At 35.3% G+C, this 24000-nt stretch overlaps 1 protein-coding gene across 6 annotated transcripts in view; it reads left to right on the top strand.

Moving 5' to 3' along the window:
• The window catches only part of scn4ab (sodium channel, voltage-gated, type IV, alpha, b), a 72034-nt gene extending 48273 nt beyond the window's left edge, over window positions 1-23761 (top strand). For 5 of the 6 annotated variants that reach the window (XM_087243026.1, XM_087243027.1, XM_087243025.1 and 2 more), the window contains 10 exons: window positions 6779-6896; window positions 6983-7137; window positions 7218-7391; window positions 10715-10837; window positions 13916-14197; window positions 14292-14345; window positions 16837-16978; window positions 17062-17162; window positions 17286-17556; window positions 20689-23761. In XM_087243026.1, the coding sequence (XP_087099152.1) occupies window positions 6779-6896; window positions 6983-7137; window positions 7218-7391; window positions 10715-10837; window positions 13916-14197; window positions 14292-14345; window positions 16837-16978; window positions 17062-17162; window positions 17286-17556; window positions 20689-21926 (2658 nt within the window). In that variant the 3' untranslated portion in view covers window positions 21927-23761. Of the gene's footprint in view, window positions 1-6778; window positions 6897-6982; window positions 7138-7217; window positions 7392-10714; window positions 10838-13915; window positions 14198-14291; window positions 14346-16836; window positions 16979-17057; window positions 17163-17285; window positions 17557-20688 lie in introns of all 6 variants that reach the window. The other variant, NM_001045065.2, reaches the window with a different exon arrangement.
• Window positions 23762-24000: the final 239 nt, after the last annotated feature.

Consider the following 24000-nt stretch of genomic DNA (forward strand, 5'->3'; position numbering starts at 1 on the left):
ATTTACTTACTATTCCAATTCCCTCAATTAACCAATGGCTAGTTTTCTCCTTATAATAAAGATATTGGCTGTTTATTAGTAAATATAAAGTTGGATCTTATTCTACATCTCTAATGGTACCCAATATTTAACCCAACTATTATCTTACTAGCTTTTAATAAGCAGCAAATCAGTAGTTTTTTGACTTGAATGTCTTAGTTAAAAGCATGGATTGTACTTTAAATAAAGTGACAAAAAAATTTAATGTGAAAAATCGCATAAAAGCAGAAACAAGCATCAGTGTCAAAAATATTCATATATTTTTTTAAATTTATTGATATGCAATATTGCTTTTACACAATATTGATATCTCCAAAAGTGAGTGCATATGCACTGTGATAACACACATCACTCCTTTCATCCAGACCATGGGAGAGCAGTTACAACACTGCAGTCTAGTGTGTCCTGCAGTTTGACTTTGTCCATTTATCCAGAGTTTTTAGCAGCTTTTTTTTCAGCAGTTTTTCGATGTTACAAATTACATGTAATTTAAGGACTTATCAGTTAAAATGTAAGAAGCAGTAGCTATCCAATCAGAAAAAAATGCATGAAGTGGCCAGATGTAAACAGCCCCATCTTGTCAGTTCTGTGATCAATAGTAAATTTTAGATGGAGCAGCATTTACTACACAGAGCTGTACTTGACTGACAAGCTGCACAAAATCATGTAAACAACGCAGACGATTAAATCAGGAAATAAAGAAATAGAGCAGTGTTTCTCAAACTGTGTTATGTGTACCACTAGTAGTATGCGGGCTTCCTTCTAGTGGTATGCGAAGGAATCAATTATTATTGTGACAAATATTTGTATTTTACTCTACTACTGGCCTGTAGCCAGCCTTGTGAAAGGGGTGGTTCTTTTTTCTCAAAAAGTGAACCTTTTTGCCTTATTGAGTCTACTATTTAATTATGAGATTTAAATACTGTATTTTAGTGACATTTTAAGCACTATTTTGGCTTACGTAGATTGTTGGATGGTCTTCATAAACAAAAAAAGTTAATAAAAAAAAAAACATGAAAAACAATAGCCAAAATAGTATTCAAATTCATTTTATTATCGGTTGCTTTTGGTGCTTCACACCTTTTTATTGGTCATTTTTTGTTTCAAGAATAAGAAGATTTAGTATAAAAGTTATTTGTAAAATGTTTTCTTTATTTAAAAACAATACAGTAGCGAAAGATCACTTCGCTTACGTTAGAATGTACATTGTCTTGCACAGCTGGATGTAGACCTGTGAAAAATAATTGTGTGCACTGGCCAAAACTGATTAGCTGAAGTCACACCGAAGCGACAGCCAACAGAGGATTCCACTTGGTCCTAAAACCTTTTATCAATGGGTTATTTTCACTATTTATGATGTCATAGCAGTCAAAATAAGGCAAATGAGCTTATGTATAGGACAAATTCAGGACCTTTGTCTGTGAGGTGTGGGTCTTTTAAACCACCCTAACGCCCCATTCACACGAGGCTTCAGCGTCAACGCTTGACTGAAGGCGTGTCTGAAGTTGGGGCTAAAGCGATCGTCATAGCAGCGTCAGCCAATGAAATTCAGTCAGCAATAGGCCACTGTCTAGCTGTTGTATTTGCATACAGCGATCTGATTCGCTGACGCTTCCGTCGGCGCTTGAAAAGTTGAGCTAGTCTCAACTTCTGCTGCTAGCAACATCTCTGAGGCGGCGCCGACAGATCCACAATGCAGTTCGGCAACGCCTGACGTCACCCATTCAAAGTGAATGGGAAGCGCTGACGCCCCGTGAGAATGGGGCGTAAGCTACGGGCCTGCACTATGTATTATTTTTTTCTCTGAGCCAGTCAACATATTGGCAGGATGATTTATAATTTGGGGTGCGTTTACCAAACATCGACGTAACTCGTGGCTGAATTATCATAGTATGATGCATCGTTTAGGAAAATAACAATGTAGTGACGTAATGTTTGTTTCCCAAAACCTGTAGTTGCTCTGTCGTAGATCCATTGTTTGGACGACGTTAGTTATAATGCAAAGCGTTCATAATGATGCTCTAAATAGGTTGGTAACAACTTCTTTTCAGAAAAACCGCATCATTTTTTGTGCAAGTTATATTGTTTTTACAATCCAATATTAGTTTTGTTAAAAAAACATGCACTCGTTTTCCCATGTTAAATGAAATATATGTAAATGGCACATACAGTATAAAGCCAATGTTTCCTTATTATTATATATTATTATTATATACAAATATTAACATTACATATTCTATTCTAAAACATAAAATCACTTGCAAAAGCTAGCACATACTGTATTCTAATATTATATTTAAATCATATAAATAAATAAATGAATAATTTATTATTTTTTAGGAAATGATAAAAATCATACTTTAATAATATTAATAATAATGATGATAATGATGATGGTGATTAGTAATAGTAGTAGTAGTTGTTGTAGTATTTGTATTATTATTAAGTAGGATATTGCTTATTTTTTTATTTGTTGAAAAGTCTTACAATTTGACACATGTAAACCCCTGCAGAAATGTTCTAACCAACAGCCCCATGTCATATAGTGATATATTTCTTAATATATAACCTACTATAAATTAAAAGCATTAACGTATGCTATGTTTTTTTTTTTTTTTTTTACAAGCTTTGGAGACATAACATGTATTTCGCTTTTAAATGATAATTTTAAATAATAGGTCACCTATAGCTTTTTCATCATGAGCCACGGCTGTGTTCAAGATGACATCAATGTTTTCAAAGTTCACTACGAAGGCAATGAAGATCGCTAAAACTAAACTGTAAAAATACTTTGAAAGCAAATTACACCTAAGAATGATGACTTTAATGCTTTTCTTCATTCTTCCAAGTTTGAATGTTCTAAATGAATAAGGCATAGGGGGATAACTGGGAATAGAACACAGCCAGGAACTATGCTAACTACAGCTCTAGAAGTGTAATTGCAAGCATACAAGTTTGTGATGCAGTTTGCAAATGTTCGTTAGAACAATGGATTTGGAAAATGCCAAACCAACTAACTATATTTGTAACGAAGGAACTTGCGACCTTAGTTGGCCAACAATGGTTTTCAGAAACGCACCCCTGATCGACAGGCCTAACTGCACCAACGTTACTAAAAAAATTTTACGTAGAGTCTTGTTTGAGATTTTAAGTCTGACAAAAGAAAAAATGAAGACATTAAATTGTAATTTATTAGTATGTGTTATTTTGTATTGTTATTATTTATTAGTAGTAACAATTCAGTGTTTTCCCATGGTGTAAAAAATTGTATAAAATGTCAATACTTTAAATGTAGCATATAGTATCAAAGTTAGAAATTCCAGTATTGTAACAAAACAGTATCACTGACATACGTCCATCAACACCTCTTGACACGTATACATGTGTCCCAAATACTGTGACACCTGCAAAGTCCATCTGGAGCCCCGCGGGTCGTCTTGTTTAGCGAGTATGTCTAAGGAATGGCAGAGACCGTGTGACCTGGTGACAGGGCGTGAGAAAGAGCAACGGCACAGCATGATTAGTTACTTTGCTGACCAGCGTCATGACCCTACCAGTGCCCACTTCAGAAGAAACCTGTATAAATCACATCCACGCCTACATAAAAACAGCTCTTTAAATAATGCTGCACAACATCCTTATGCAGTTTTCTTTCTTTTTACAGTTTAGGTTGTACGTTTCATTTTATGTTCTCTTCATTGAAGCACATTGGCTTAAACTCATTAGGCAACTGCTGGCATGCCTTTGGATCAGGTGACAGTTCACATGTCGTGCCCGCATGTGTCGCACAGCCCTGCGTTTTACATCCAGCTGTGTGAGGGAAAGCTGTACTTATAACTTGTGTAGACAATCAGATTGGATTGGAGTTGGAGATTTCTGTGGGATCGTTTACAGGTCAAAGCATGAGTTTATTTAATTTGTTTATTAAAAAATTTTTTAAAAATTCAACTCTGTCATCAGTGGTGGGAAGTAACAAATTAGAAATACTCAAATTACAGTAATTGAGTAGTTTTTCTCAGAAATTGTAATTTACTGAGTAGTTTTAAAAATGTGAGCTTTTACTTTCCCTTGAGTACATTTTTAGTGCAGTAATTGGTACTTTTACTCCACTACTTTCCTTTAACCTGCAGTCACTACTTTATTTTTTCTTGTCTATGGGAATTAGAATAATTAGTCCTGTGATTCTGTCCAATCAAATCACACATAGTAGTAAAGAGGTAAATCGCAACATAATGAACTACCTCAAGACATGGGCGATTTATAATTGCAGCAAACTGTTTGGAAGCATTAAAAGTGTCCAAGAAGAAGTCCAAAATCTGTACACGCATTGAGCCAGAGACTGTTTAGTTGCATGTCAATGATGAGAAGTTGATGGATATTTACTGACTGATGACCGAAATGGCTTTAAACACCCAGCAGGCACATGTATGACGACAGATTGACGTTGCACCCAAACATTGTGGGGATGTTACGTTTTTGTTTGGAAATAAAATTTGGGTTGATGTCAGACTCTAACGTCAGGTCAACGTCAGTGTTTAACCTAAAATCAACCAAATATCAACTTCTAATGATGTTATAGTTTGACGTTGTGTGGGCATTACCTCTATGACGTCTATCAGATGTTGGATTTTGGTTGTGATTTGTTTGTGTTTGTAATCAAAATGACATTGGTTTACGATGATGGCTCAACGTTGGATTCTATTCATTTTAAAACACAACCTAAAATCAGCCAAATAGACGCTGGCTAGACAATTTTTTTTGGTCACCTGACATTACAACCTAAATCTAACCTAATATTAAAATCTTATGATGTTGTGTGCCTTCCGAGCAATAGCTAAATGCACTACAGAATGTTACGTTTACACACATCCACAAATTACATGTAAATGCATCAGTTTTTTTTCAGAGTAATACTCACGACTCACTACTCTTGAGTACATTTGAAAGGTCTACTTTTTACTCATAAATGTAGTAATATTTACAACAGACATGTCTACTCTACTCACACTACATTTCTAGTCAAGTAATGATACTTTTACTTAAGTATGATCTTTTTCAGCACTCTTTTCACCACTGTCACTCATTCACTCCCTTTTGGCTTAGTTCCTGCTTGATTAGGGATCTAAAATGATAAATGTTTTCTTTGCAGATACCTGTTTTAAGCATATTTTAAAAAATCCATTTAATATTGTAACATTTCAGGTAGCAAAAAAAGAAGCTAAAAAGTGTTTACGGTTGTATTTTATTGTAGTATTTTATTTGTTTAAGGTTTGGTTATTTTTTAAGATTCTAGTTAACTATAACAATCTTGCAGCTAAAGACAAGATTATTAGCCTTGTAAATGTTTAATTCTTGATATTTAACTGAACAAGGGTATTCTTCACAGTATTTCCTAGTTTATTTTTCTTCCCATCATTCGCCACATCATTCTCCCTCTCTTTTTAGATGGGAAGGCAGGCCAAATAAGAGGTTACCATGGGCCAACTTTGGCCTGCTGGCCCTACTTTGGGCATCTCTCTTCTAGAGAGAGTCTCATTCTTTTAGTTTGGCTGGATTAAAAATTTTTTTTGTATCACTTTATTTTGATGGTCCCTTTAACACATTTTGTTAAATTTAAGCTACATTGCATCTACATACCAACTAATTGTTTTTAGATTATAAGTAGACTGGTAGGTTGGGGTTAGGGTGTAAGTTGACATGTACTTGCAAAGTTTCTTTTAGTCAATTAAATGTTTGTTGAAGGAGCAGTATCAGCAGATATTATGCAGACAGTCTACTTATACTCAAATGAGAAGTAATTTGCATGTAGTTGCAGTCAACATATTAGGCCTCTAAATTAGTTTTTTTTCTCGATTGACTACAGAACAAACCACTGTTGTCCAATGACTGTTGTCCTAATTCAACAAAAGTACCTACTTAACCTGATTAATCCAGTTAAGTCTTTAAATGACACTTAAATTGCACTTGCAAAACAGCTAGTAAACTGCCATCATGACAAAGACTAAATATATTAGTTATTAGAATTAGCAATGTTTAAAAATAGTCTCCTGTAAGCAGCACTTGAGAAAACTTCTAATTTAAATTTCACAGGAGAACTAATCATTTTGTCTTTAACTTTAGTCTCTGACCTTTGCTTTTGTCTTATATGAAGATGTGTGACCAACAGAAGGTTGACACATCATCACATCATGGCCTTCCAGTTGCAATAAACTGGAGTAGATTATACATTTTGCATGTGTTATGTTTTTAAGACATTCCCGTAACTCAATACATCAGCGCATGGTGCTAAATATGTACACATTCAGTTCAATCAAGCAGCTGCCAAACACATAAACGTAAAACACACTGTTGAGTGTGACACATCATATTACAACCATTCCAATCCAGCACACTCAAAGTCTAGTGTGAAGGTAGCCTTACATGACATATTTTATAACCTGTTTTTTCAGCAGTTCCCAAAAAAGCTATTTAATTAAATTGATCTGTATTACTATGCTGCTTTTTACAATGTAGGTTGTGTCAAATGAGCTGAACATAAAAGTTCAATTGAAAATTGAAACTGTGTCAGTCCCGTTTTCAGAGTTGAAGTTCAGTTTAGTTCAGTTCAGTGTGGTTTAATTTTCTCTGCTAAAAGCCCAAACACTAAATTGAAGAGGAGTATATTGATTTATTAGATTCATTTTAAAAGCAGCATCAGCACAGAGACAGAGCCTAATTTGCAGTGTTTTGATCTGTACAGAAGAAAAATGGAGATGAATCGTCCACCTGCAGTACAGTGGACAAACCTCCTGAGGTAGAAGATCTTGTAGAAGAGGAAGAGGAGGATCTCACTAGCCCTGAGGACTGCTACACTGAGAGTCAGACATCAACCACGACTTAACACTGTTAATGTTGCTGAATTATCTTCTGGTTATCAGCACGTTTGTTTGTCTTCGTTCTCCAGACTGCATCAGGCGATGTCCTTGCTTGGATCTTGACGTTAGCCAAGGTAAAGGCAAAGCATGGTGGAACTTCCGGAAAACCTGCTTCGCCATTGTGGAGCACAGCTATTTCGAGACCTTCATCATCTTCATGATTCTCCTTAGCAGCGGAGCTTTGGTAAGTTGTTTGTAAAACCAGATCAACCCACTGATTTCTCTTCTTTTTAAATAAGTATGTTTGTTTGTTGTTTTATTTAGGCTTTTGAGGACATTTACATTGAACAGCGGAGAATGATTAAGATCATCCTTGAATATGCAGACCAGGTCTTCACCTATGTGTTTGTGGTTGAGATGCTTTTGAAATGGGTGGCCTATGGTTTCAAGGTCTACTTCACAAACGCTTGGTGTTGGCTTGACTTTCTCATTGTTGATGTAAGTACAATTTTATCTGTCGTCGAAAAGTCCTGGGGACTATAGCTTTGTTTCCATCCACCTATTTTCATGCGCATTTTGGATTAATGCATAAAAAATGCTTGATGAAAACACCAAGATGTGCAAAAATTAGAAAATTCGCATTAAAAACCAATGTGCACAATTAAGTAGGATCAACTTTTTATTCGATTAGAAAAAATGTGCATAAACAACAATGGAAACGCTTTTACCAAATAAATTCCAGTATGTGCGTTAAAAAATAGCATGTAATTTCATTATAAGAGATCATGCACTGTAAAAAATATAATGACAAAATCACAACAACAAATATTTGTATGTTGCTTTAACTTATTATTATAATAACCAGGTTTCAATTAAATGTTTTAAGTTATACTAAGTTTAACATAATATTTTTAGTCAGTTTGATTGATGTAAGTTCAGATGACTAGAAAAGTTCATTTGATTCAACTCAACTTTAAGGTAACGAGTTTTTTTTACAGTGTGTGATGCAAAATAATCAGTGTAATGGACAGCATTAATGGGCAAACTAGCAGGCTGACACATCACAGTGGTTCATTATTATTATTATTATATTTATTATTATTATTATTATTATTATTATTATTATTATTATTATTATTATTATTATTATTATTATTATTATTATTATTATTACCTCAAGATCTGTCTTGAGTGTCTGTACTCCCAAAGAGTGTCTTACACCTCCAAAATCCACATCATGCTAAATTTGTTTTGTCTTCAGAGGTGCGAGTAATTTATTCTATAAGATAAAGACTGAGGCAGCTTCTTCTACCTCAGTGAATTTCATTTTTGTATTGATATTTGGCATCAGTTTATCAGGAAGTGACGATTTTGTTCTCTTTGACTCGCTGAATGAATACACAGCATTATTTGGAAATCTTTCATGCGATATTCCAGTTTTGCTCTATAAATAAATTGAGTTTGAATCTTTGGATGAAAGTAGCTAATGATAGCTAATGAAAGTAGTTCAGCATTTGTGTCTAAATTGAGAGGGGTATTCACATTGTTTTATATACGTTGCTTAGCAACATCGACACCTTCAAATGGCGTTAAAAGTGTCACATACTGTATTGATAAGGAAGAATTCACCCCAAAATGTCATTTCTGTCTTAATGTATTGACGTATTTGCATCCACAAAATCACACATGAGCTGATGCAATGTTGGATGCGCGCGTGCCCGCCAATGAAGTCTACTTTAGTAAACAGAACCTGCATAGGCTGTGAATAACAGATAATAAAGTTGTAAATAACGTTCAGTTTGTTGCACAGAGTGATCGTTTGAGAGTCACGCGGGAATTTTGATTTGCATGCATGTTTTTTTTTTTTTCTCAGAGTTACGGCAGCCATAACATGAGCGCATTCTGCCTTAAAAGTGAAACCAAAACCGCGCACATCATTTAAATGATCATATCGTATCAGTATAACTACTGTAGTCTATATAATGTTGAATATAATACAAGAGGGAATCTGATAATGACATATGTCTCATTTTACCAGTGATAAAAGGTCTAATAATGTGGTAACACTTTACAATAAGGTTCATTAGTTAATGCATTTAGTGCATTAGTTAATGCATTATGCATTTAATGCATAACGTGAACTAATCATGAACAACACGTACAGCATTTATTAATCATAATTACACATTTACTAATGCATTATTAACATATAAGTCCATGCTTGTTAGCATTAGTTAATGCACCATGAGTTAACATGAACTAACAATGAACTACTGTTTTTTCATTAACTAACGTTAACTAACATGAACATATACAGTAGTAGATGTACTGTTCATTGTTTATTCATGTTAGTAAATGCATTAATTAACATTAACTAATGAACCTTATTGTTAAGTGACCAATAATGTAATGACAAATGGCAAGCATATGTCTCAAACATAATAATTCAACTTCAGAATTATCAATCATTGTATTCTGATGTTATCATTTTACTGTGCCATAACGAAAAAGTCTGTTCAAGTCCATCATTGCAAGTCTATACAAAATTGAGCATTTTAACCAACAGTAGACCTACACATAGGCCCAATATTATTGTTGTTGTTTTATCAAATGTTTGAGAAATAACAATAATAATAGGCTACTCATTAAACCTTTATTTTACACCTACAGAATCAGAAAATGGTGATCTTGATTTTAAGCAAACAAAATCGGGATTCTCATGTTAGCCAGAATCGTGCAGCCTTAGTGGGAAGTGCATTTTAGCCCCTGTTTTGTGTCTATAAATGAGACCCCAAGTCATTTTAAACACATTTTGTTCATTTTCACATTTTCTGCAGAGTTTTGCTCCAACCCTAGTCAAACACAGCTGATCCAACTAAGCAAGGTGTTCAAGATCACTAGACACTACTTGATCAGCTGTGTTTGATTAAGGTTTGAGCAGAACTGTGCAGAGCTGTCGCCCTCCAGGAATTGAGTTTGAGACCTGTGCACTTGAACTAGTTAACTAATTATTCTAACCCTAAAATTCGTATTGTAAAACATTTCTTTAGCTCAGGGTTCAAATCGAGAATGTCGGTAATGTGTGTAACGTGCTGCTGTGTTTGTGGGACATTTGTGCCTTGTTCTCTGGTTCGCTTTAAAAAGTTTTTGTGAGTTGTGCATCTGTTCAAAAAGTTGCATACTAAATTTGCTTAAATGTACTAAAAGGGAAGTAAAAGCGAAGTATGTCACGTGACTTACACGTGAATTACAATCATGTTAATCCACTAGGTTAGAAGCGGGTGCTACTCTGTGTATGTTTGTTCCAGTAAGTGCAGTTGAGTAAGGGGCCCGTGACGCTGAAGATGTTATTTTTTTCTTATTTACATATTTCTCTTTAGTTATTTAGAGGTGGAGGAGGGATTAGTTAGCGGGTCTTTAATTTGTTATTTTCTTTGATTTGGCACAGCTTATTTTACTTCCCTCCATCAATGTTTGTTTACTTTTTGAGTTTATCGTACATATTTGTAAATATATTTTGGGTGATTTAAATATTCTTTTTCTTTATCTTTATTGTAATAAAGCGAACCACCTTTTTTTAACACATCGTTGTCTATGTTGATTCATAGCAGCTAACAACTCAGGGGAACTCTTAAAATATTGGGTTGTCATAATTATGTTAAGCCCTTTTTCATCCTCTGAGCCACATGGGGCGTAACATCACAGTATGAAAAGCCCTCATTTGTATTTAAATGCAATGGTTTGGCTTATTTCAGTTATGACAGCAAGATGTATTGTTGATAAAAAAAAGAAAACAAGCATTTCATTCATTATTTCTACAGGTATCCCTGATCAGTCTGACTGCGAACATCTTAGGCTACTCTGAACTGGGGGCCATAAAGTCTCTGAGGACTTTGAGAGCGCTGAGGCCTCTTCGAGCTCTTTCCAGGTTTGAAGGAATGAGGGTAAGTTTTACCGCTTGCACTCTCACCTTTGCATCATTTGCGTCGTTAATTATCAACACATAATATAAGTAATTCTCCTTATCCTCACATTTCATGGGTATTCTCCTAATGAAGACTAAAAGGTGCAGACCTCTTAGCTCAAGTGAAATTAGTTTCCAGCTTGTGATGTAACGTTACATGTATTTGTTTTCTGTTTTCATTCTAAAATGCAGTTTTAAAATGAAAATTCCCTACGGTAAATGCAGTTGGTCTTTGAGTACACTACACTTACAGCAAACTTAGTTTAGCCTCTGGTTGTTGCTTATTCCTGTTTTATGACCAAATTCATAGATGTTTATACAATTTAACACAATTTGTGTTTATGCCACTGCCTCTTGCATGGTCATAATCATTTGCCATTGCTTGACATTGCACCCTACTATTATCCATATAAAATATTGGCAAAGAAACTGGAATTAAATGCTCACTTGTACAGTCTGTGTTGCTTTAATCAACGCAGCACGACACTTACAAATATACGTCTGGGCATGGCCATAAGTGAAGTACAGCACCTTAATTAATATTCAGTGTACTATGATTGTGTACTAGTTATATTTTCAGCTTTTTTTCTTCTTCTGTTTTCAATAGAGATACCATTTTAAAGTATCCTAGTATTTTTGTGCCACAAAACTAAGTCTTACTTTGCATGCATATATTTTTGGCCAAATTATAATTTTCTTTTATGCCAAAACTCATTAGAAGTTTAAGATCATGTTCCATGAAGATACTTTGTACATTTCCTACAGTAAATATGTCAAAACTAACATTTTATTAGTAAAAGTCCATGCTAAGAACTTAATCTGGGCTACTTTAAATGCCATTTTGATTTTGAACCCTCAGATTCCACATTTTCAATATAGTTGTTTCAGTCAAATATTATCCTATCCTAACAAAGCATACATCAATGAAAGGTATTTTTATTTAGATTTCAGTTGTTGTATAAATCTAAGAGTTCAAACTGCACGATTTTCAAAGTAGTCACGTCACATACGTTTCATACTGCATAACTATCTGGGGTAGTGTTCTGTCGCTGCTGTGTTTACACTGCAAGCTGGATTGACGACATGGGGTTTCACACTGTATGACTTTACAATTGGAAAATCGCCAACAACTTTGTCTTGGTCTGCAAACTATGTTTCACAACCAAACAAACACGAGAAGTGACATGGAAACAACGCAAGGTCATGTAGTACATATTTTGTTATTAAATACATAATAATAAAGAAGCCTTTAGTGGAGTAGAAAATGTATGACTGGAGTAGAATGTAATGTTGACTGTAGGTGATCGCCGATAGTATTTTCAGTCAGAACACATTCACACGGCACGATTTTGAGTCGCAAAAAGCTCCAGATATTTAGCATGCCAAATATCTTATGGGTATCGCAGACTCATCTGCGTTTCTCTTAGATTGTGACTTTGATAGTTCACACTGTGTGATTGTCAGTCACGTGAACAAGCACTGATTTGCCTGTGATTTCAGGCATTTGTCTGCAATTTCTCATTACCTGTCGGCAAATTCAGGGCTAAAATCATGCAGTCTGAACTCTGCATAAATTGACACTTATGACTGGTTTTTTGGTCCAGGATCACATATGTGTAGCAGAGTTTTATTAATGCAGAGGAAAAATGTTTAAAAATAGTTTCTTTTTTTTTGTCAAGTGACTGAAATAGCCAATCTTTCCATATTGTCAATTTGATTATATCTTTATATAATTTTAAAGGGGACTTCACATTTTTATATTTTCATCAATTGATTTGAAAATATTTTTATTTTACTGTAAAACCTCTGTGTTATATTAAATTATATTTCAATACATGTATTTTTTATTTATTTAAACCAAACCAGCAATTTATTTAAAACTATAATAATAATAATAATAATAATATATTATACTGATATAAACCAATAAAAACAAGCCATTTTAGGTTATTAATTTCTTCTCCCCTAATCATACTGAAGTTTAAGCAACCATGGGCCCTATCATACACCTGGCACAATAAGGTGCAAGACGTGTTTGCCCCGACGTGTTGCTATTTTCAGACCAGCACAACCTTAATTTTCTCTATTTTCCATCTTGTTGTTCAAAAAGCTAATCCATTTCCATGGGTATTCCGGTCTAGAAAAGAGGTGTGTTAAGGCGCATTGTTAATGCGTTGCTATTTTAAGGATCTAAAATAGACAATGGACCAGCTGAAAGCAGGTCTAAAGTCCAGCGCAGAGTGCGTTAGTTGTGCGTCTTACTTACACATTGCTTAATGCACACAGGATGTACAGCAATACGCAAATATCTTTACAAATGAAAAAGAATTAAAGGAATAAAATATTTTAAAATGCATATTTCTACACAAATATAAAAACCACTACCTCCATGCCTTCATCTTGGGAGGGGGGGGGGGTAGTTTATTGACGACAACTTGCTTTTGTAAAATGTTATTATTATTAATCTTATTTTTCATTTGCTGGAAATTAGAACTGAATTTAGAAATAGTTTTGAAACAAATCTTTGCGCTTAACTAACAAAATTAAATATGTAGGCTAATGGATGTCTTCAGTGGAGTGCGTACAACATCGTTTTCTTATCCACGAAAGAGAGAAAAAGAAAGTGACAGTAGAGGCAGATTGGAGGAGGCTCATTGTTTATCCTCGTGCTGCAGGACGGTTGTGAAGCTTTCAGTTTTTCCACTTACAAAGCCTGCCATATAAATAGCAAATGTGCCATGGCGTGATGTGACTGACTCTTAAAGGGAATGGGAGATGAGACTCTGATTGGTTTATTCTTAAAACTCTTAACTCATTAAGAGAATAAGCACAACCCTGTTAGACCATGCGCCACGGCACAAATCGTATTTTTCCAGCTTTAAAATAGCAAAAGTGGATTCAGACACGGCCTTAATGCTTTTGCTCCATGTGCTTTAGAGTTTTTCCTAGATCGTTAATGTAGAGCCCCATGACTTAAAATATTACATACTTAACCAAACCCTGAATTTTGTGTACTGTTAGACCTCTTATTCCAAGGTCTCCCTGTCAATATGCACAGGTGGTGGTGAACGCCCTGGTGGGTGCAATTCCCTCTATCTTCAACGTTCTCCTGGTGTGCCTGATCTTTTGGCTCATCTTCAGCATCATGGGAGTCAACCTTTTTGCTGGAAAGTTCTACTACTGCTTCAATGAAACATCTGAAGAGGTCTTCGATCACAATGAGGTCAACAATAAGACTGACTGCTATGAGCTTATGGAGTTTCATCCCGAAGTGCGATGGATGAACGGAAAGATCAATTTTGATAATGTGGGCATGGGCTACCTCGCCCTACTGCAAGTGGTGAGCGCTGATATTAATCATCAACATGTGTACACGGCAAAATCAAATATACAAAACTGGATGTATTAAAAATGTGGTTTTGTTTGGTTTCTAGGCAACATTTAAAGGATGGATGGACATCATGTATAGTGCTGTGGATTCACGTGCCGTACGTTGATTTTAACCATAAAACAAATGTGCGGTCACATTTACCATTCCAGTACCAGTTTGTTTGGATCAGGAGTTCACCATGCAGTTTTCACTCCTGTTGTAGTTGGGCATGTACATTTTCAGTGCTGATCAACACAAAAGCTGCTTGGTTTGATAGTAGGGCTGGGCGATAATTATCTCGATGATTATTTTTTATATTAAGCGATAACGATATATATTTCGATATAAGTTTTTTTTTCTTTTAGATTTAAAAGAGTACCCTAACAATGACTAAAGCCATTAAAACTAGAGGGTTGGCCAAAAATTCGATGCATCTCTAATATCAACACACTTTTAGATTCTATAATTGCACATTTCTGCTGTGTGATTGGCTCTTAGATAAATACAGTCCCGAACTTTCAGTGTTATTGACATTAATTTGATTGCTATTCATTATAATATCGTTTAGCGGCCCAGCCCTATTTGACAGGGACTTCTGTATGATTTGGTTTTGCTGTTAACAACAGACAGATGGTATTTTTGCTAATTTTGGGTCATGTGACCGCACCTAAAGAGATTTAGTGTCACAATCATGACTGGTTGTATGATTTATGGGAATGCACCGAAATGTTGGTTATAGGTATGCACCATATATTGGCAACCATATCGATATCGGCCGATTGATGCTATTTTTAATGTTACCGTTAAAGGTCCATTATCAAAATTACGCCAATTTATTTAAACTGATAGATTATGCAATTGTACAGAACTTTTTATTGTTCATTATTTTCGCAGTTGACAGCAATAACAAACATAGAAGCATTGTCTGATTGACAAGCAGCACCTACATATGTTCAAAAGAATCTAAAACCCCAAATGGGACAAATGTATGCTGCATTTTCTAAAGTAAAACATACTAACTGTATTTAGTTTTTTGCTGGTATTGTGGCTCTGAACTGTCAAAACACCTCTCAACATGCTTTTTTTTTTGGACATTACATATTTGTACATATGTACGTTACTGTAACACATTTAATTCTAGAACATTTGAGCTGGTTTTAATTTTTAGTTCTTTCATTTTATTTAAAATAAATGTATATATATATATATATATATATATATATATATATATATATATATATATATATATATATATATATATATATATATATATTTGTTTAATTTGTTTAATTAAATCACATTTTGTTATTTAATGTATCATATTCATGCAATAGTCAAGTTGCATGTTAATTTGCTATGCGAAGAAAAAAATATGTATTTTTGGCATGCTGATTTATGTAAAATAGTGAATATAGGTTTATATAATCACCATGCAATTTTGAAATTATTGCTTTTTTTCTGTTGAGTAGGCTATTCAGTTCATAATATTATTATTTTTTTGTCAAAAAACTGTTGACTGAACATGCAATATTTAATTAATGTTTTCACTGACGGTAGTTTAGAACTCTTTGATATCTATTGTGTGCAAACAAACTGGAGAATGTACATGGGAAAGTTAAAAAGAGGCAAAACAAATATAGAGTTATTAAATTAAAAAGTATGCTGAAGGATGTAGAGAGACTTACTGGAGTGTACAGTATGTCTAATGTAATCAATCAGTGTTCCAAACATGAAAAGACATCAGCAAAAAGATTTAAACCATTTCAGTACATTCAAAAAAGTTGTAAAACATTCAATTTCAACAGCGCATAGCCAAGAATCATCAAACAACAAAAAGTGCATTTAAAATCCTTTAACACATGGAAAGCTGATTATCCTGCTTATTCTGTGGTGATTTGTCAAGATATAGATAATTTACGACTAATATTGCTCCATGCAACTCAGAGTTTGACCAATGTTTTGTCAGTTTTGTCCTTGTTTAGTCAGTCACAGGCAGAAAGAGACAGAGAGAGAGAGAGAGAGAGAGAGAGGGAGAGAGAGCATGTGTGCGAAAGAGATGTATATGACATAGGCATATCTAATAGCTCATAGTAACATGCATTAGCTACCTCTCCACAAATACTTCTGAGCATAATGTTGAGTTAGTTGATAAACACAAGCCCCCTGGTAAATCAGTGTCCTTAAGATTAAAAAGATGAATGAAGGCTCTGCCAACTGTCATGATTTGCCATGGTTACAACTAATGTTTCAGGGAAGCATATTATTTTATTATTTTTTATTATATTATATGGGAACTACATGTTCTTTAAACTATATTATTGCACACCTTTCAGGCAATCAGAATTTTGACAGACCATGTAATAATCATACAACATATCATAAACATATATACAAAATACTATATATATATATATATATATATATATATATATATATATATATATATATATATATATATATATATTATTGCATTTTGCTATAGTGCATCTAATATTTTAATTTACAGTTTCATTCAGTTCGGTGCATTCCTATTTGTCATCTAATAAACATAAAGATAATTCTTGCAGTGCTGTTTTTCTGCTGACTCCTTGTTTTTGTTCTCTGTGTAGATTGAATCGCAGCCAGTATATGAGGCAAACCTCTACATGTACATTTACTTTGTCATCTTCATCATTTTCGGCTCATTCTTCACCCTCAATCTGTTCATCGGCGTAATCATTGACAATTTCAACCAACAAAAGGCAAAGATAAGTGTCAGCATTTGGCCTTCTGGATCTAGAGAAACTCTCAAGTGTTTTCTATTTTAGAATAATTGTTTCTGTGTGTATACTTAGGAGGAACCGATATCTTCATGACAGAAGAGCAGAAGAAATACTACAATGCCATGAAGAAACTTGGATCTAAAAAACCCCAAAAACCAATTCCAAGGCCCACGGTAATATACTGTCTTTTTTATTTTCAGATTATTCTTAAAATGAATAGATTTAAAGTTGATATGCTACTTATTTCACATACTAACTGCTCTTTCTCCTCTATGGGATATTTCTGATGTTTGAAGAACTGCTGCCAAGGTTTGGTCTTCGACTTTGTCACGCAGCAGTTCTTCGATATTTTCATTATGGTGATGATCTGCCTGAACATGGTGACCATGATGGTGGAGACTGACGACCAAAGTCCTGAGATAGAGGAAATATTGTTCTATATCAATTTCGCCTTCATCATACTCTTCACCGGGGAATGTGTTCTCAAGATCACTGCACTGCGCTACCACTACTTCTCCATTGGGTGGAACATTTTTGATTTTGTGGTGGTCATTCTTTCAATATTAGGTAAATCTGGTTTATTAATAATAATCATGATTTGATCTATTCATTAATTAATAATAACTAATTCATTTTATTCTGCTAAACCTTCTGATAAAATCAACAACTTTATATAACATCATCATGACCTGGTTAAGGTCATAAAGGTTTGAAAATATCTGATCATTTTAGAGCTGTGGTGAAAAATTGATTCTAGAAAGGATAGTGGTGCATTTTTTAAATCTCAGAATCAATGCAGAAGTTATTTCCTAAATGATTTATCACTACAGTTCCAATATTTTTAATGGAAATGTTCAAATAGTAGGAATGTAATAGTATCTAAATTGAGGGAAATGCACTCAATTGCTGTTATTTAAAAAGTATGTAAGCAATAAGTAATAGAAAAAAATGCACACCCAAGTTTGTAAAGTAAAGTTGAGTGTAAAGTAAAATGTAAAGTTTAAAGGGCCATGAAACCCTCCCTCTTTCAGTTTAAGTCAAGCTCTGAGATGGGCGTGGAGCTCTGCGGGGAAAGGGGGGAGTGGGTGTGGCCGTTGTTCTGACGATCTGTGCTACCTCCTTAGAATGTGCTACTGGTATCTTAATCTGTCATGTTTTATCTACCAAAACAGGGGTAGCACATCTTGTCACCTTCAAATGTCTATCAGAATGAACTACCACATTAACTAAGGATGTAAAAACAGGGATAGCTCATATTGTCAGCTTCAAATATCTATTGTAATTAACTACTACTCTATTAGACAATGTAGAAAAAGGCATAACAGCTTTAAATGTCTACCAGAGTAATCTACTGCCTTAAATGTTTTTTTCATTAGTTTTATATTTAATTTATTAGTAGTTCATTCTGATTGACATTTGAAGCTGACAAAATGCACCACTCCTGTTTTTACACCCTACTTTAAGGAGGTAGTTCAGTCTGATAGACATTTGAAACTGACAGGATGTGCAAACCCTATTTTTTTTAGATGAAATATGACAGATTGAGCTACCGGTAGCACATTCTGATGAGGTAGCACCGGCAGCGCAGGGGAAAAAGTGTGGAGCAAACATTTGGCTCACATAATGAGACACAAATCATGAGGAGACCCATGATTTTTTGGTTTACAAAGTTAAAATGCAAAGAAATCAACAGTAAGTAATATAATGGCCTGATACATATGTTATTCGTAATTTCATATACACATTACAATTTTTATATAAACCCTATAAATGAGGAGGACTTCTCTTCTCCTCAATCCCGATGTCTGAATGCAGAAACAGTGGATAGCAGTGCAGCAAGTCTCTTGCCCTGTCTATTCCAACCATTAACCCTGCCGGTAATCTGGAGGATTTTAAACTTGTGCGAACTCAGCAGCATGGATATAGGCGATGTGTTTGAATAACGAACCATAGACTTTAACAAACTCAACTGATAAATGGCAAAGTTTGCCAATCTCTAATTTTTGTACAGCTCTCCTCACAAAAAAATACTTGCTGCAAACCAACAGCTTTGCTGTATCGGCCCTGACAGAATCGCGGGGAAAAACATGCAACAAACCCCGTGGATCTTGGAAACAAACACATACGACCCGTGTCTTACCTAATCTATGGGTCTCCCAGCTTGGCAGGTCTGCTTAGCCTTCGGAAAGCAGGTGCTCTCATGAATCATTAAGAAGCAGGCTCATCTCATAGTATAAGAAAACTCCCCTATGAATAATAATGAGAAACCGACGCATCATCACTCCACTTGCAGTTTTGCACTACGCCACTAATTTTGATCCCGCCCCAAAAATGATTTTAAACCTGGAAGATGAAATTAGCTGACAAAAGCTCAAAATTATCCAGTTTTCCCCACAATTAAAGCTAACAGGTGCTAACGTTGTCTTAACTGATGGGCAACACACACAAATCTGTCAAAATCTCAAACAAAGTACCCCAGGGTTTCTTGAACCTTTAAGGCAACATAGGCTTATTCTGAAAATGTAGCCCTATATACATTTCTGAACATCACAAATTATGTAGCCAGAAGTACGTATGGCTGAAATTCATCTTTAAAACAATTGCTAAGCAGCAGTATGATGCTATTGCTGTTCATGCTTACCGGCTTTCCTGCTGTTAACAGTTTGTCCAGTAGCTCGCCATGTACATCAGTGGACTTGAGACACAGAGAGAAAATGACTATGACGACAGGGTTCGAATTCGGCAAAGAACGGTTATAGAAAGCTGGTAAGACATAAACAGAAGCCAAAAAATAAAATAAACAGGTAAATTACAGGGTGAAAATGTGGTAAAAGTCAGTCGAGGGCTTTTCTTTTTCTGAATTGATTTTTAAAACTGTCGGTTGGGTTTAGGGAAGTGGGTGGGCGGGTCAATCGGTGCTTTTGAAAACACTATTGGTTGGGTTTAGGGAAGGAGGATAGTGGGTCAGTTGATCAGTCAGTGAGTCGACAGCGATCTCTGGTGGATTTACTTGATAACAGTCGCAAGAGAAATTCGGGATCTTAAAAACAGTACACAGTGCCCTCTGGTGGATTTGCGAAAGCAAAAACTGCAACAACAACAAAAAAAAAAACATACCTCCTGGGACATATTCGGCGCTCTTTAGAAATGTATATAGCGCCACGTTTTCAGAATGAGCCTGAGTTGGTTTAAGGGGATCACACACCAGACGTGCCCTCTGTAACTCGCATCAGTTTTTACATTATTTTCTATACACAACTAAGCAAAGTGAACAGATTCCGAATGCAGGATCGGGTGTTTTACCCTCAATGTTTAATATTCTAAACGGTATGTTGCTTTGTGACTGGTGTGCGATGGGGTTTATACTACTACATGTAATGATATAGAATTGTTATTCAGTCAATGCTCTGCCAGGAACTACTTTATTCTGTGCAGTTCCCTGAATAACACACACCTTAGAATGATCAGAAGCCCTGCTGGATTATAAAAAGTCATTATATATTAATCTTTCACTTGCCGTACATGACATTTAATGTAGTCTTTCTTGAAAATGAAGCACATGTTTTTTAAAACCATATTAAACTAACAACAAATTATACTATATTATGAATTTTCCATTGCCGTTTTTTAAATTACATTTTCTGGTAAATATGACTGGACAATAATCTTTTCTTGTAATTTTGTTTTGCCGTCTCATAGGTATTGGGCTAGCAGACCTTATTGAGAAGTACTTTGTGTCACCTACCCTGTTTCGTGTCATCCGATTGGCCAGAATTGGCCGCGTCCTGAGGCTCATTCGGGGTGCGAAGGGAATCAGAACATTACTGTTTGCGCTGATGATGTCACTTCCTGCCCTCTTCAACATTGGCCTCCTCCTGTTCCTAATCATGTTTATTTTCTCCATATTCGGCATGTCCAACTTTGCGTATGTGAAAAAAGAAGTCGGCATTGACGACATGATGAATTTCGAGACCTTCGGGAACAGTATCATATGCATGTTTATGATCACTACATCCGCTGGCTGGGATGGACTGTTGGCGCCTATTCTCAACTCCCCTCCAGACTGCGATCCGGATGTGGATAACCCAGGTTCAACTACCCGAGGAAACTGTGGGAACGCGGCGGTGGGCATCGTGTTCTTCTGCAGCTACATCGTCATGTCCTTCCTCGTCGTGGTCAACATGTACATAGCCATTATCCTGGAAAACTTCAACGTAGCAACGGAAGAAAGCAGCGACCCCTTGTGCGAGGATGACTTTGAGATGTTTTATGAAACTTGGGAGAAATTCGACCCCACCGCCTCTCAGTTCATTGATTACAATAGACTGTCGGAATTTTGCGATACGCTAAAAGACCCTTTGAGAATCCCCAAACCGAACACCCTCAAGCTGATTACAATGGATATTCCCATGGTTACGGGGGATAAGATCCACTGTCTTGACCTCCTCCTGGCACTCACAGGAGAAGTGCTGGGTGGTTCTGACCAGATGGATGGTATGAAAGCAACTATGGAGGAGAAGTTCATGGCAAACAACCCTTCCAAGGCCTCCTATGAGCCCATTACCAGCACTCTCAAACGAAAACAAGAAGAAGTGGCTGCTTCCACCATTCAAAGAGCCTATCGCTCGCACATCCTCAAACGCTGCGTCAAACAGGCCTCATACATGTACAGAGACAAGACAGGCTCAAAGAAACCAACCGGAGACGCTCCAGAGAAAGTTGGCATGATTGCTGAGAACATGAGAAATCTTTATGGAGATCAGGCCGTTGAGGATGACCAACCTGTGGGTTGCTCGTTCTCTCAACATGGGAAAACCCAGTTTGGAGCTAAACGTCCTCCAGTGAAGGTTCAGAGCGATGTGGTCCTGCATTCTGCCCCTTTTCCTGTTCCCGAATCCTCAACCGCTGCAGACAACTTGAGGGAGTCCATTGTGTAGTAGGTTCAAGATGTTGCGGTGTACACTGCGGTGTAGATGTGACTTGTAGTCTAAAATTTTGGTAACAATCGATGGCGCCTCTCAGTGTTGCACTTGAGAAGACGATCTGATTGTTTGTGGAATGACAATGCAAATGATTGGGCTCCTGGAGCATCAAGATGCTCAGAACCTGCCATGACAAACGATTAATTGTTAGTACAGTTTGTACAATTGTTAGTTACAAATAGTACACAGTAATGATTACTAATCATTCACAACTAACTAAGAGGCATAACATAAGGTAAAAACTTAACTTGTCATGACACCTGGCATAGGCTTAGCCTAAAATAGGTCCTGTTTTCAGAGTATATTTCATGTTTTGTAGGAGCTTACTTTATTGCATTTAACATGACTTTAAAAATCCAGTATAGTGTTCATAATAATAGTATTGCTCAGATTTTGCACTAACCTTTTTTAACACTGGCTAAATCAGCTACTGATGAGAATTGAATTAGTCTTAAGAGTTCACTGTAAAACATGTAATATTATCTATGTTTTTATACATACTTTACTAAAAGGCTTTTTGATTCACTCTGATAGTATTTTAAACTTCAATTACAAAAAAATATCTAGTTGGCCCAAATAATAGATTTGTATCTATTTTAAAATAAAGGAATAGTCCAGTTTAACCCAGAATATAAAATATGAAATGTTAGCGTGCTAAAAATGCTGTAAATTTGGATTCTGTCATTTCTAAAGAGCTGTTATTGTGCAAAGAAGGGAGTGTACCTGTCAGTTATTAATTGCAGGTATGTAATCTGTGAAATCCTTGCCTTGTTATGATAGATTTATTTTCTTTACTTTATTTAGTTGTCCCTTATTATGAGCCAGATGTGCAACTGAACGTCATTTTTTTTCAGGCCAGTTATGTGGTGATAAGGTATTTAGATGGTCATATATGCAAAGGAGTCTATATGCATGGCTGCATTAGGGACAGAAGTAAAAAAAAAAAGAAGACAAATGCGCTGTCTTGGGATACTGCATTCAACTTTTATAAGCATACTGTGTATGATATGGACATAAATGTGCCTAGACCGCTAGCATCCCTATCATGTTTTTACAGTATTTGTACTCATCCGGCATTTACAGTCACTCATACATTTAATTAACTTTTAACAGCCTTTATACAGCATTTATTTATTTATTTTGTTTCTTGGTATTTTTTATTCGCTTGACTTTTCATATTTTTTTTTTATTAACTTGGTGAGACATTTTGTATGTTTGAGGAAAACTTTCAAAACCTGTCTAATTAGGCCCAGTTTGATTAAGTAAATCAGTTGCGCTGAGAAATTCTTTCACTCTTTTATATTTCTTTGTGAAATGCAAACCAACTTAATCCAAGGGTGATGAGTAGAGAGAAGGACAATTAGTGGCACTGAGGACAATCATTCAGTTGATGTAATAATAATGTGACAGCGAATAAAATAAACATGCATGTCAGATAACTTACATATCAATTGCAGAATAGCTGAATGCTAGTATTTACAAAAGTCAAATGTAGAAAAGATAATGAGAAAAGATGATGATAATATTAGCATGTTAATGCAGTTCTTATGATTTGCAATGATAAAAATCTTTTTAAAATTCTTAATAAATAAAAATAAGTTATCCTTTTAAGATGGTACTTACTATCACTAACACTATTTAGTTCTGAATATATGAACACGTCATTATCTGTCACTTGATAAATGCATGTTATGGACAATAACATTTCTCAAATACTGAAGCATATGTACATTTTATTGTGTAACTTTTCTCTGTTTACATGACTGAATAAACTTGTTTTTTTTGAAAAACTTTGTTTTTATTGTACATGTATATAGGAGGAGGGGATTACCATGGTTAAGTGCAGTTTTACAAACTAATTTCGACAGGAGCATGTGATAATATTGATCGCTGCTGGCATCTCATCCGTAATAAGCAATATTCCAATCAGATTGATTCAAGCCTATAAGAAAAATACAAATTTCGCCCTACTGCCTTATCTTCATTTTGGAAGAATCACTCCTCCCACACCATCTCCTCCTTTTTCTCC

This window comes from Danio rerio, chromosome 3 (genome assembly GCF_052040795.2).
Source record: "Danio rerio strain M-AB ecotype USA chromosome 3, GRCz13ab, whole genome shotgun sequence".
NCBI lineage: Eukaryota > Metazoa > Chordata > Actinopteri > Cypriniformes > Danionidae > Danio > Danio rerio.